Here is a 12236-nt window from a genome sequence, read left to right on the forward strand (position 1 = left end):
CAGCTCAGGGTGAGCTGGTGCCGGAGCTTATTTTAGTTAGTGTTTTAAACCGCGGTATCGCGGTTTAAAACACTTTTTAAACTTTATAGCCGGCGCAGGCAGGTACGCGCTCGGCGCTTACCATGCGCGCGGCTCTCATTCACTTCCTATGTAGCCGCGCGCACGGTAAGCGCCGAGCGCGTACCTGCCTGCGCCGGCTATAAAGTTTAAAAAGTGTTTTAAACCGCGATACCGCGGTTTAAAACACTAACTAAAATAAGCTCCGGCACCAGCTCACCCTGAGCTGGTTCCCGGTATTGCCATCAGAAACCTGCCACTTCAAGTGGTAGGTTTCCTTTAAGATACCTATTAAAAACAGAATAGATATAAGAAAGAAAATTGGAAACACATTTCAGACACTGTTGCATCCGAAACGCGTTACTGATTTTCCATATTTTGAGTGATATCACTTGTTTTTAATATGCATCTTTTATACATTTTTGACATTTTTAACTTCTGTCGAGCTGGTAAAGACTATCCCTTTTTTTCAGCAAGATTTAACTCTCCATACAACTAAATACTGGGCCCAAAATGTGTTATTTGTGCCAAATTATGTCTAAAATGCTTTGTGTCTAAAATGCTTTGTCTTTTATTTATCAGGTGTTTAAACAGTTTTTGATATTTGTACAACTTGTAGTTTTGTAGAAAGGGGAGGGGTTGGACAGAGAAAAAGGGGCAATGCCAAAGTTGTGCTAAAGAGATTGCCAATGTTAAAATTTTGCCTCAATTTTCTGGCATAAACTTAGTTGATAGATAGCAAGTGCAAAGTTAGATTTGACAGTCTTAAATTAGCCAAATTTACAGTTCAGGCAGTCCCCGGGTTACGTACAAGATAGGGTCCGGGGGTTTGTTCTTAAATTGAATTTGTATGTAAGTCGAAACTGTATATTTTATAATTGTAGATCCAGATGAAAAAAATTTTGGCCCCAGTGACAATTGGAGTTTAAACATTTTTTGCTGTGATGGGACCAATGATTATCAATAAATCTTCATTACAGACACTTTACAGCTTATAATTGCAATCTGGGACTATAGTAAAGCATTCAGAAAGCTTCACCAGAGGTCAGAGGGTGCAGAGGGGTCCGTCTGTAACTATGGGTTGTATGTAAGTCGGGTGTCCTTAAGTAGGGGACCGCCTGTAGTATTAAAAGTTTAGCATTAAAATGTTGATCTAACCTTTCAATTTAGACAGCATTTAAAAATAGTCTTCCCGTATGACTCCTTAGCTCCCTGCTGGTGTTTATTTACAGGTCAGTAGTGGCAATGTCACTGTCAGAGCCCTGTATAAAGCATTTTCATGGTTAAAAAGTCCAATCCAAATCAAGCCTTATAAACCCGAGACACTTAGGCCCCTCACACGGCTGTAATTGGGAGCATGATCTGGTCGCACAATTTGCCGAGTTTCCTGCACCTGAGCACACAGTGGAGCTTATTTACTAAGGGTTGCGCTGCTCACTTTCGTCGGACTGATCGTTGTTTTGAGGGATTGCGTGGCTTTGACAGGTATTGAACAGGGGCTTGCGCTGGCATTGTGTCGCAAGCTATTGGTTTTTGGTGCACCTGCGCTGGCTTTCATGACACAGAAATCGGGGGCAATCTGTAAGATGGTCTGACTGATTTGGACTGAGGGCGGGATTTCAGATTCAAATTGTGTTGCAAGCCCAAGCACTTACATGCACTAGGAAGAAGAAGGTGAACTCCGGCGGACTGAGTGGGGAAGCAACACGTGCAGGATATCGGGCGCACAATCTTAGCGAATTGCGGACAATGCACTTTCGGGGAACTTGCTGGACCAGTTAAGTAAATGTGCCCCAGTGTCTCACCACACCACAACCTCCCCGGGCAGCTGCTTCGCTTACAATGGAGAGGGGAGTGGTGAGGTATGCTCACTCCCCCTCCCTTCTTCACCGCCATTTACATAAGGCCTTACTCATAGATCCAGGCACTGCAACTGCGGTAATCTTTTAATATTTGTATATTTGTATATCCATGGCCTTTTTCCTTCCAAAATCAACTATTTGAATTATGCTAATCAGCCCAGAGGGCTGCATTTGCATAACCCCTCCATGCTGTGGCTTCACTGGTTGTTATACTGCAAAGAAGCGCTATAAAATTTTTAAAGTCATTGGAAATAGATTCCCCTACAAATTATTATTTCTGTTTTTCAAGCAAAAAGGAAGCCCTCAAAGATAGTAAGCACTAAACTTGAAGTCCATTCATACATACTTTTCTTATTTTAACTGATACATGTTTTAGTAAAATGATGCTATGAACAACAATACACATTACAAAATCATTTTTTATTAAAGCTACATAATTCTTAGACTACGAAACAGGACAATCCCAAAACTAATTTGACTGTTGGCAGTAGTCATGCCATAAATTACTCATATCAGGTTCTGTCAAAGAATGAGGCCATTCACGTACAGTATACACAATATGTGCCAGTTCCAGAAGATGGCTTTTCATTTTGGACCAATGGGTTAATGTAGAGGCCAAAAATCCATAGCAAAAGAATAAGATTCTGTAAGGAAGACTTTGAAGCATCTCTATAACGATTGGAATTTGGAAGACAAAGAAGTTGTACCAGCACCTTCAGAATTTTAGTGGCTCTTTAGTTCATATCAATTTCTAAAGTTTATCCAAATCTGTGTATACTGTAATGTATACTTTACTGTCAAAACAAATTTCAAAATTTCCAATTTCTCTATGGGCTTTCTATTAATGTTCCAAAACCGATGAGCCTAAATTGTAGGCCCTTTTCACTTTTCCCTCTACACTGCCCCCATTGGACAAAGCATTGTCAGATTTGGTTTTCAGTAGGATCTTTAGAATCATATCCTCTCTACCAAAAACTTAATTATTCTAGAACTGAACTTCTTGCCTTTCTGGCATCTAGTAACTGACCCAACCCTGACCTATACATTTCCATCTGTGGTATCACCATAACCCTGAGGCAGCAGGCTGCTGTCCTGGCATTATGCCGGACCTGGACCTCCCCTTTGCACTCTCAAAACAATCACTTGCACACTCTGACCATATGAACCCCAAAAACATAGATTTTTTCCAATGGAAATTTCTAAAACTCTACTTACTAAACTTTCTACTCTACAATCTATTCTTCATGCAGCAGCCAAAATCGCCATTCAATGGAGACTTTACACGTAAGCCTTGCTAGTCATTTTCAAAATACAATTTAAACTAAACCCCCTCATCTTCTCCCCAAAGTGCTGCACTTCCCAATCTCTCCTCCTTCATCTCGGTCTATCACCAAACCCTTACTTTCCAATATAGTAAAGTACTCAGATTATTCTCTTCTTTAATTTGAACCTCCAACTTACATCTCCAGGACTTCTCCCAAGCTGCACAAATTCTCCAGAATACCCGGACAAATTCCTTACTATCAAAGCTCCAAACATGCTCTTAAAACCCATCTCTTTAAACAGACCTGTCACCTGTCCTTATTGCATAACTTTGATTCCCTTATTCACTAACCACTGGTGTGTACTCCTCCTGTCTATGTAATCCTGCAATCATTAGATACCAATCTGTAGGCTACTGCAGTCCTATGCAACATGGACTGTAAATAGGATGTGCTACCCCTTTTTCCTTATAGATTGTTAGATCTTGAAAGCAGGGCCTTTACTTCTATTGTTTGTGTTCTATGTTACTATTTTATTACTTTTATTTGAAAGTGCTGTACAATATGATAGTGCTATATAAACTTAGATTCAGCAGACGGACAGTTAATATGCATTTACAGAAATCATCAATAAGTAGGGGAAGATCCTAATTTAAAAGGGAGACACATGTCTATCTGTAAATCTTCAACATAATAACAGCTGTCTAGGAGGATTTAGTTTTTTTTTTGCCTTTGGTAAATTTATTTTATAATATTTGTCAGTAGTTGATATAATTAAAAAAGTGAATAAACTCTTTGGAATGCTGCTTTATATGTACCTTACCCCTCTAGAGGTGACTTCTAAGGCTAGTGATAAGCTACAGCAATGACCTACCCACAAATGGTATGTCACCTGAAAACAAATGCACAGGGGCTTTAGGATTACGCATTGGACCACCTTGGTGGTTTAGTTGGTAGCCTGATGCTCAAGCATTCTACGGGGCCCATGGCCGCCACAACTACCCACCACGTTTTATACTGAGAAAGACCTTCACCCATGAATCCTCCTACCAATGTTCCTGCTCTCATTCCACAAGCCATTTTAGGATCTTTGAAGGTCCTTCAAAGGTCCTGAAACCATAGGCAGAAGTATGCAGAAGGGAAGCATTCTCCATGATTGTACCATATGTAGGAAGTGTTTTCAGACTTGTAGGAGCTATTATTTTCATATAGCCCAGGGCCTATTGCAGTCTTAATCCTCCCCTGGGGCCACCAGTGGTGGAACAGAGGGGTTCAGGTTTCTTTCGTTATTTTATTACTACTGTACATTTCCTAAGGGGTAATTCCACTCAAAGGATTATTTTATGGATTTTTCACCTGATAAAATCCTTGCCAAAATGAGCCTCCCATTTATTTGAACAGGAGACTCATGGTTTCTCTTTCATGAGTGTCGAAATCCAGGTTAGAAACCTCAATTTAAAGCTTTTACCAAGGAATCTGCACAAGAGCTATACAGCCAAAAATTTATGCAGACAAACACACATCACAAATTAACCTGAATACAAATATCCAAAGATAAATGATACAAAAAAGATCATTCTTACCTGTAAGGTGACTTTGGATCAAAGCAAGTCTTTGTGACATCAGTAACATTTGGATTACAACAAGCTCCACCATCAAAACCCAAGTCCTCGATGTTACAATCCATATCACAAACATTGTTATCCTTTCGGCTGGAGTAAAAACAAGAGCTGCGTACACGACAATCACCACCATCATATCCAGTGAGCTTATGATTGCATTCTACATCACAATTACGGTTGCCAATTTTTGTAATTTCACAGTTAGTAAGGATAGGTCGATGTCGTAGAAAGGAGTCGTTTTTTTCTAACACGTTTAAATCCCAAGTGATGTTGTATGGGTTGAAAGCATCATTGAGCTTCTTATGCTGAAGCTCAATTTGTTCTTTGGTTACAGTTGGGTTTTCATGGTTGTCATCAAATACATTGACCACTGTATATCGTACGACTCTAGGTCGCTGAAAGCCTGCAACATTGTTATAGCTAGATATTACCTCCAGATTGTCACAAAGAGTTTGCCCACACTGGGGAAGATCTAAATTGGTGTCCAATGATGAAACATGGAGATAGATGTTTTCTGTTTGTGGCATTTTACCATATTTACGGTCAACGAGAAACCAGTTGGTGTTCACATTCTCAAAGCTATCCTGAAGAGCAAGTTGAGGTAGAGAGGTGCTCAGTCCATGAAATGTCTGGCCCATATCTTGCAATATTTCTCTCTGGGTTCGAGCTATCTTCCAGAGCCTAAATTGTTCCATGTAGCCTCTGTAGTTTTGATTAAGAGCATTTCCTCCAATCATCAGCGTTTTACATTTGCGAGTAAAAGAGCTGAAGATCGGGCCAACTTGCTCACTACTTGATGCCACTTGTGCTCCGTTGATGTAGAGTTTTAATAAGCGGCCATTGTACGTTACAGACAGATGAATCCACTGATTCGGGAGGTAGTTGCGATGAGCAGTGATGGTTGTCATTTTGCGAGCACGATCTGTCTTTAAGGAGAAGAAATAGCGTGGATCTCTTGTACCCTGGTCACCCATGGCCACAATTCCAAGAATCCATCCACGGTCATCAGATGTATAAGTACATTTGTCATATAGTCCTACAAATCCCCAGAAAAGAAAAACATATAAATAAGTGTAATACATAGTTTTTGGGAAACATTTTTTGCTAAACAAATATCATAGAAATGTCTGAAAAAAATATTCTTAAACATTTAATATCAATTTCTCTACTAATTTACCAGAAATTATTGACTTATTGATCTAAAAAATAATTACAGGCCCATTTCAGGCGGGAATAATGCACATACATTAGACAATACCAGTATCTCTAGTGGTTCCACTTTTGGTTTTTCCAGGTTTAGATCATAAGTAAAGATGAGTGGACACAGTTGAACTCCTAAGTCTGGGTTTGGGTACCCAAACCCAAATATATATTACTAAACCCGCGTCAGTGTTGGAATTGATTGAACGTGTTAACATTTTAATGGTCTTAAATAGTTAACACCTGTGATCAATGCCAGACTTGGTGTTAGCGGTGGGTGTAAGAGCCTGGATGATGGTCTGCTCAACTGTCTATCCACAAGCTTTTATGAGTAAGCCTAATTACTAAACTTCTGGCTGAAGGACAGGTTTAGGGACCCAAACCTGCATTGTTCAGCACGGATCGGAACATTGTAGGTTGGGCCTGCTCATCACTAATCCGTAAAACCAGAGGCAGAGCTACTGGGGGGGGGGCAGGAGTAACAGTGGCTCAGGGACTTTGATGGGCCCATTGAAGAGCTGTGGCCTTGCAGAAAAGCTAATCACAGCTAATCGCACAGGCAAGTGATCAGCTGTGTTTCTCTATGAGCCTCACTAGGTGGGCAGAGCCGAGCCTGCACACTACTCTCCTCTCCCTGCCGTCATGACAAGTATGTCTTGGACCTTTAGTGATGTAAGAAGCATGTGACTGATCACATGCTTCCTGCTTGACAACATGGTCTCTTGTAATACCAGTTTGAGTAGCTAGGGAGATGTGTGTGTCCGTGTGTGTGCCTCTGTGATTGCTGGGTACTCTGGAGTCATCCTTGAAATGGCTGGGTACTCTGGGGGCATGTCTGTGGCTGCTGGCTACTCTGGGGGGGCATATCTGTGATGGCTGGGTACTCTGGGGCATCTCTGTGACGGTTGGTTACTCTGGGGGGCATCTCTGTAACTGCTGGCTAGTCTGGGGGCATCTTTTCATTCAATGGCTATTCTATAGGGCATCTCTGTGACCACTGGCTACTCTGGGAGCATATATGTGACTACAAGCCGCTCTTTGGGGCATCTCTGTGACCGCTGGCTACTCTGCAGGGCATCTCTGTGACTTTTTGGTAATCTTTGGGGGGAATTGCTTTGACTCCTGTGATTCCTTTTACTACACAGAGGCAAATACTGTCTAGAAGGGAGAAGGGATACAATACCAAGTGTGTGTTTTTAGTGTGAAGGTGTAGGTCTACTACTCCTATCCAGTATAGCACAACACTATTACTCCTATCCTGTATGTAGGGACACCACATAGCACTACTACTCCTATCCTGTATGTATGGACACCAGATAGTACTACTACTCCTATTTTGCATACATATGGGCACACTACTGCACTACTACTCTTATCCTTAAGTCCTATAAGTACTTGGGTTTCCTCCTCAACAATAAGCTGAGGTGGGCAGAGAACATAAACGCACTTCATAGGAAGGGTCAGAGCAGGATATACCTGCTGAGGAGGCTGAGGACATTTCTTAGACCTTCTTCAACTCTGTAGTGGCATCAGCCATCTTTTATGGTGTAGTCTATTGGGGAAGCAGTATCTCAGCTAGGGAGAGGAGCATATTGGACAATCGGATGCAAATTACCCTGCTTGATTACTGTTCATGACAGCATTGCCGCTTGCCCGCCCTATGCTGAACCCTTAGCTATGCTTTTGAGCGGAACTGTTAAAAGTTTGAGATTTTGACCACGTAGTAGATTTCTAAAACATTCCCAATGAAAGCACCTATCTGAAAAGCACTGAAGTTTCATATACTGCTGATCTGCAGATTTTTTTTGAGACACAACTTAAAAAAATGACTCCAAGATGACCATGACCATATAATACAGAAAAAAGCAGAACTAAGACCTCAGTATGGTTTTCGAGGGGCTCCCTGTTGCTCCATACATGATTTCATAAAGGGCAGTGGACTAAATGAGAGGTGAGGGAAAGCCTATTTATAGAGCTCTGCATGTGTTTGACATCTAAACATTATAAGAATATTATAAGTAATATGGCTTTTTACATCCGTGTTTGGTTCCATGTTTGACCTTTGTGTTTTCTATTATGCTACCCCTTATGTTCCAATTATTATCTTTGTAGAAAAATCAAAGACAACACATATGACGTCTGTTTGCATGGGAGAAACTAGGGGGTGGATAAGAAAAGCGACAACTTCTTCTATTGGGCTGAAGGTCCTTCAAAAGAAATGGACATGCGAATGGCACCTTTGAAATGGGACTGCATCATATCCATTCTACTGATCTTCTGAAAGAGCCCTAATAATCAATGTACAAATCAATGATTCATTTACTTAGAGTTTAAGAGGAAATAAAACCATCTCCCACTAAAGGGAGCCTTGTAGATGACCCAACCACTTGGACCCCTGGCGATCAAAAGAATGGAGGCCCTTCGAGCGCCCCCAGGTGACTGGCCAATTGGCATCATATGGGATAAACTTTATCATCGCTGGAGTAGGTGATGATGTCAAAATGTTTTATTTAATAAACAGAATATTTGGCACTCATAGAAAACGTAAACTAGTAAAATATGTGAGGGAGGAATGTGCCTCAAATAGCTGTTATTACACTACACACATGGGGTTTCACTGAAGCCTAGTAACAGCCAGATGTCAAGTAGGCGAGATAAGCTTTGTTCTTCCAGATCCTCCTATGTACTTCAGCTGGAGAAGCATCGCGTTTTCGCATGTATGTTAGTAATATCTTGTACCTTGTATCCACAGCGTGCGAGTTCATTTGGGACAAGCTGTTGTGAATATTTCATACACATTTGAAAGCACATATATTACGCATAAAGTGAAACATATGATATCTTTATTTTAAAATTCCAAGGTATAATATTTCAGGCTTGTCCTTGGTTAGTGCTATGTTGTGTGCTGTTTCCATATGCCTCTTAGAAGTGTCCTGCACTGACTAAAAGTGCTGATTGGGGCATGTCAGGTGACATTGTCGAATGACTGCAGGGATGCCCCCCCCCCCCCCCCTTTAACAATTTATTTACACATTTCTTGGTAGCCAAGGTCATAGGAGTCCTCAATCTAATGGCTTAAAGGAAATGACCACATGGATGCAGGCAAGTTATCTATTCTTCTCTCTATCTGTATGCAAATGAGTCTCAGTGGCTCCTGGCTACCTCGCCAAAGCTCCTTCTGGCTCAGAGTTAATTATCCATGCTTTGTCTTCGGCGCTCTGGCTGTGGAGGGAGGCAACGGGTAGAAACTCTGAGTGGAGGCAGAAGGGACTTCTGTGACGTAGCCAGAATCCCCTGGGGCTCATTTGCTTAAATTTAAAAATGTTTTTCTCAAAAACTAAGCTATTCAAAGCAAAAATAAAAAAGATCCTGTTTCAGGGGGCATACGACAACATGTAATTGTTTAGAGTTTAGAAACACTACTTCCATGTGGTAGATTTCCTAATACAAGTATTTAGGTAAAAAGACAAGTCAGAAGTGGTGACAGATGTACTTAGAGTAGAAAATGTTTAGCACCACAAACTGGTTGTAAACCCCTTAAAGAAGTAGATATGATGGTAGATTCCTCCTGCCGGCCACTGACCTAATCTCTAATTTAATAATCCTGGAACCTAATGATAATAATAATATTTTTTTCTTTTATTGTTTAATTTGGGTTAGATTTAAAAAAAAATGTTTTTACCATTATAAATGAATTGCTTATTTTGTGATGGTCGTTTTGATATATAATATGTATAGTCTAGGGTAAACAGGGAAATATTGGGAAACATTGATTAATATTTACTAGAGATGAGCAAGCACTAAAATGCTCAAGTGCTCGTTATTCGAGAAGAACTTTTGCCGATGCTTGAGTGCTTGTTTCGAATAAAGAGCCCCATTGAAGTCAATGGGAGACTCGAGCATTTTTCAATGTGTCATTTTATTGAGAAATAATGTCTTCTGATAAGTTAGCAGTATGGAAACATCTGCAATGTGTTCTTCACACATATTGTTCTTCACATACTATTGTGAAGAACACCTTTCTGCACTTGTGTCTTCTGATAAGTTAGCAGATGTACAGAAACATGTGCAATGTGTTCTTCAGTGAAGAGCACATTGCAGATGTTTCCGTACATCTGCTAACTTATCAGAAGACAATTTGCATTGACTCGAGCAGTTCTCGAGCGGGCGAAATACTTTTCCGAGCAACGAGCCATTTCGAGTACGCTAATACTCAAACGAGCATCAAGCTCGGACGAGTATGCTTGCTCATCTCTAATATTTACTGTATATACCCGGGTATAAGCCAAGTTTTTCAGCACAAAAAATGTGTTGAAAAAAAACAAACTTGTTTTATACTGGAATATAGAAAAAATAAACTCAATACTCAAAATTCTGACGCCCCCCCACCTCCCCCACCCAAGGTCCTCTTCTTGCTTCCAGAGGCATCCGCCTGTTCACATCATAGCGTCTGCGTGTGCAGCAACAGGTCTGTGTGAACTGGCCGTGCACACATTGTGATGTCAGCAGCAGCTTTCATCATACGGGCCTGTTGCTGCCTATGTACACACTACGATGTCAGCAGGGAGATGACATCACACTGTGTGCGTGGTCATTGCATACATACCTGGTGCTGGAAGCAAGTAGAGGAAGTGGGGCGTCGGACAGGTGAGTATTGAGTTTATTTTTTATGTGCTGGGCATACTAAGGCTGACTATTTACTGGGGGGGGGGCATGAGCTTGCTATATAATGGGGGCAGGGGGATGACTATATTCTAGGAGGCATAGGCTAGCTTGTTATATACTGGGGCTGGCTATATACTGGAGGCATGGGCTAGCTATACACTGGGGGTATGGGCTGGCTGGCTATATACTGGGGGCATGGGATAACTATATACTGGAGGGTGGCAATATACTGAGGGTCATGGACTGGCTGGCTATATACTGTGGAACATAAGCTGGCTGGATATATATTGGGGGAGGGGGGCTGGCATGCTTAGATTTTCATATAGCAGGGGATGAGGCATAGGCTGTGGAAAGGGGGGGTCATTTCACTTTTTGCCTCAGGCAGCAAAAAGGCCAGAATCAACCCTGTGCCCAGTGTATACCACTGTAGGTATAGGTATGCAAAAGCAGAAGGCACCCATATGGTACCTTGAAAAACAAGGTATATAATTTTTTAGAATTTTTAGGTAATTTCTGTCCCACATACACATTTCATGTATAAATCGGGACCTTTCCCAGGGTTAACAGGGATATTCTGTGATTTAGACTGCAGACGGTTTACAATCATTTTTGAGCCCTCCAAATAAATTAGCAGAACTGTAGGCTACACGATTACCTCAGTCCAAACATCACATCCTAGGAATCACACAACAATCCATTGACAAGCAGACGTCAGGGTCAAGGCTATTGTTTTCTCAAAATAATGTGTATTGCGTCATTGTAATGATTATTCAATCAGTTGATAATATATAATTGTGCCTTGTTTTCGAAATTCTTACATCTGCTTAACTCATGAGTTGCCAGCTAAAAAAAAAAAATCTCTGAGAGCTGAATGAGTCACTATGGATATATATTAGTGTAGTGTTTTAACTAAACTGCTAAAAAAAAATCCCAATATTTTGTGCCATTATTTTATTAATGCTTTTATACATTTCATATTTTTGGGGAACATTTTATAAGATTATTTTATTACTTAGGTATTTGCAATAGTAAAGCATTAAATTGAAAGCGTTTTTATTCAATTTAAGACGAAAAATCATTAAGTGTCGGATCATAATGTTAAATTCTGAAGACTCTAGAGCAGATGGCCAGATGGTGACTTTTTGGCATTTTTTAAGGGGGGGGGGGGTTTGCTTGTTTTGAAATTATTTTTATCAAACACTAAAAAAATAACGAAACAACAACAAAAAAAAGATAACAAAAGCTGTTTCACACAATGACTTAACTGTGTCACTCTGCCATAAGAACACTGTGGTCCACCGAGGGCTGACCTATAAACATATCACACTGCTGATCGTACACCACGATCTGAGGAAGGACTGAGCCATAAACATGTCACAATATCATTAGTACACTTTAGGAACACTGGCTAATAAACATTTATTTGGTTACAGGCTAATAATGAAGAATTACGGAGTACATGGCTATGTTTACAGAGATGATCCTGACCTGTTACTCGCTGCATTAGGCAGTATGCTCAGAGACAAGCTGGTCTACTCTCTACATTTACAAGCTATACAAACTTCATG

The 12236-nt window shown here is 40.7% G+C and overlaps 1 protein-coding gene across 1 annotated transcript in view; it reads right to left on the bottom strand.

Annotated features, from left to right (window-relative positions):
* Nucleotides 1-12236, bottom strand: part of PAPPA (pappalysin 1) — a 192670-nt gene that overhangs the window by 151844 nt on the left and 28590 nt on the right. Inside the window, exon 2 of the mRNA XM_072125355.1 lies at nt 4765-5839. Within this exon, the coding sequence (XP_071981456.1) occupies nt 4765-5839 (1075 nt within the window). The remainder of the gene's footprint in view (nt 1-4764; nt 5840-12236) is intronic.

Source organism: Engystomops pustulosus, chromosome 9 (genome assembly GCF_040894005.1).
Source record: "Engystomops pustulosus chromosome 9, aEngPut4.maternal, whole genome shotgun sequence".
Lineage (NCBI taxonomy): Eukaryota > Metazoa > Chordata > Amphibia > Anura > Leptodactylidae > Engystomops > Engystomops pustulosus.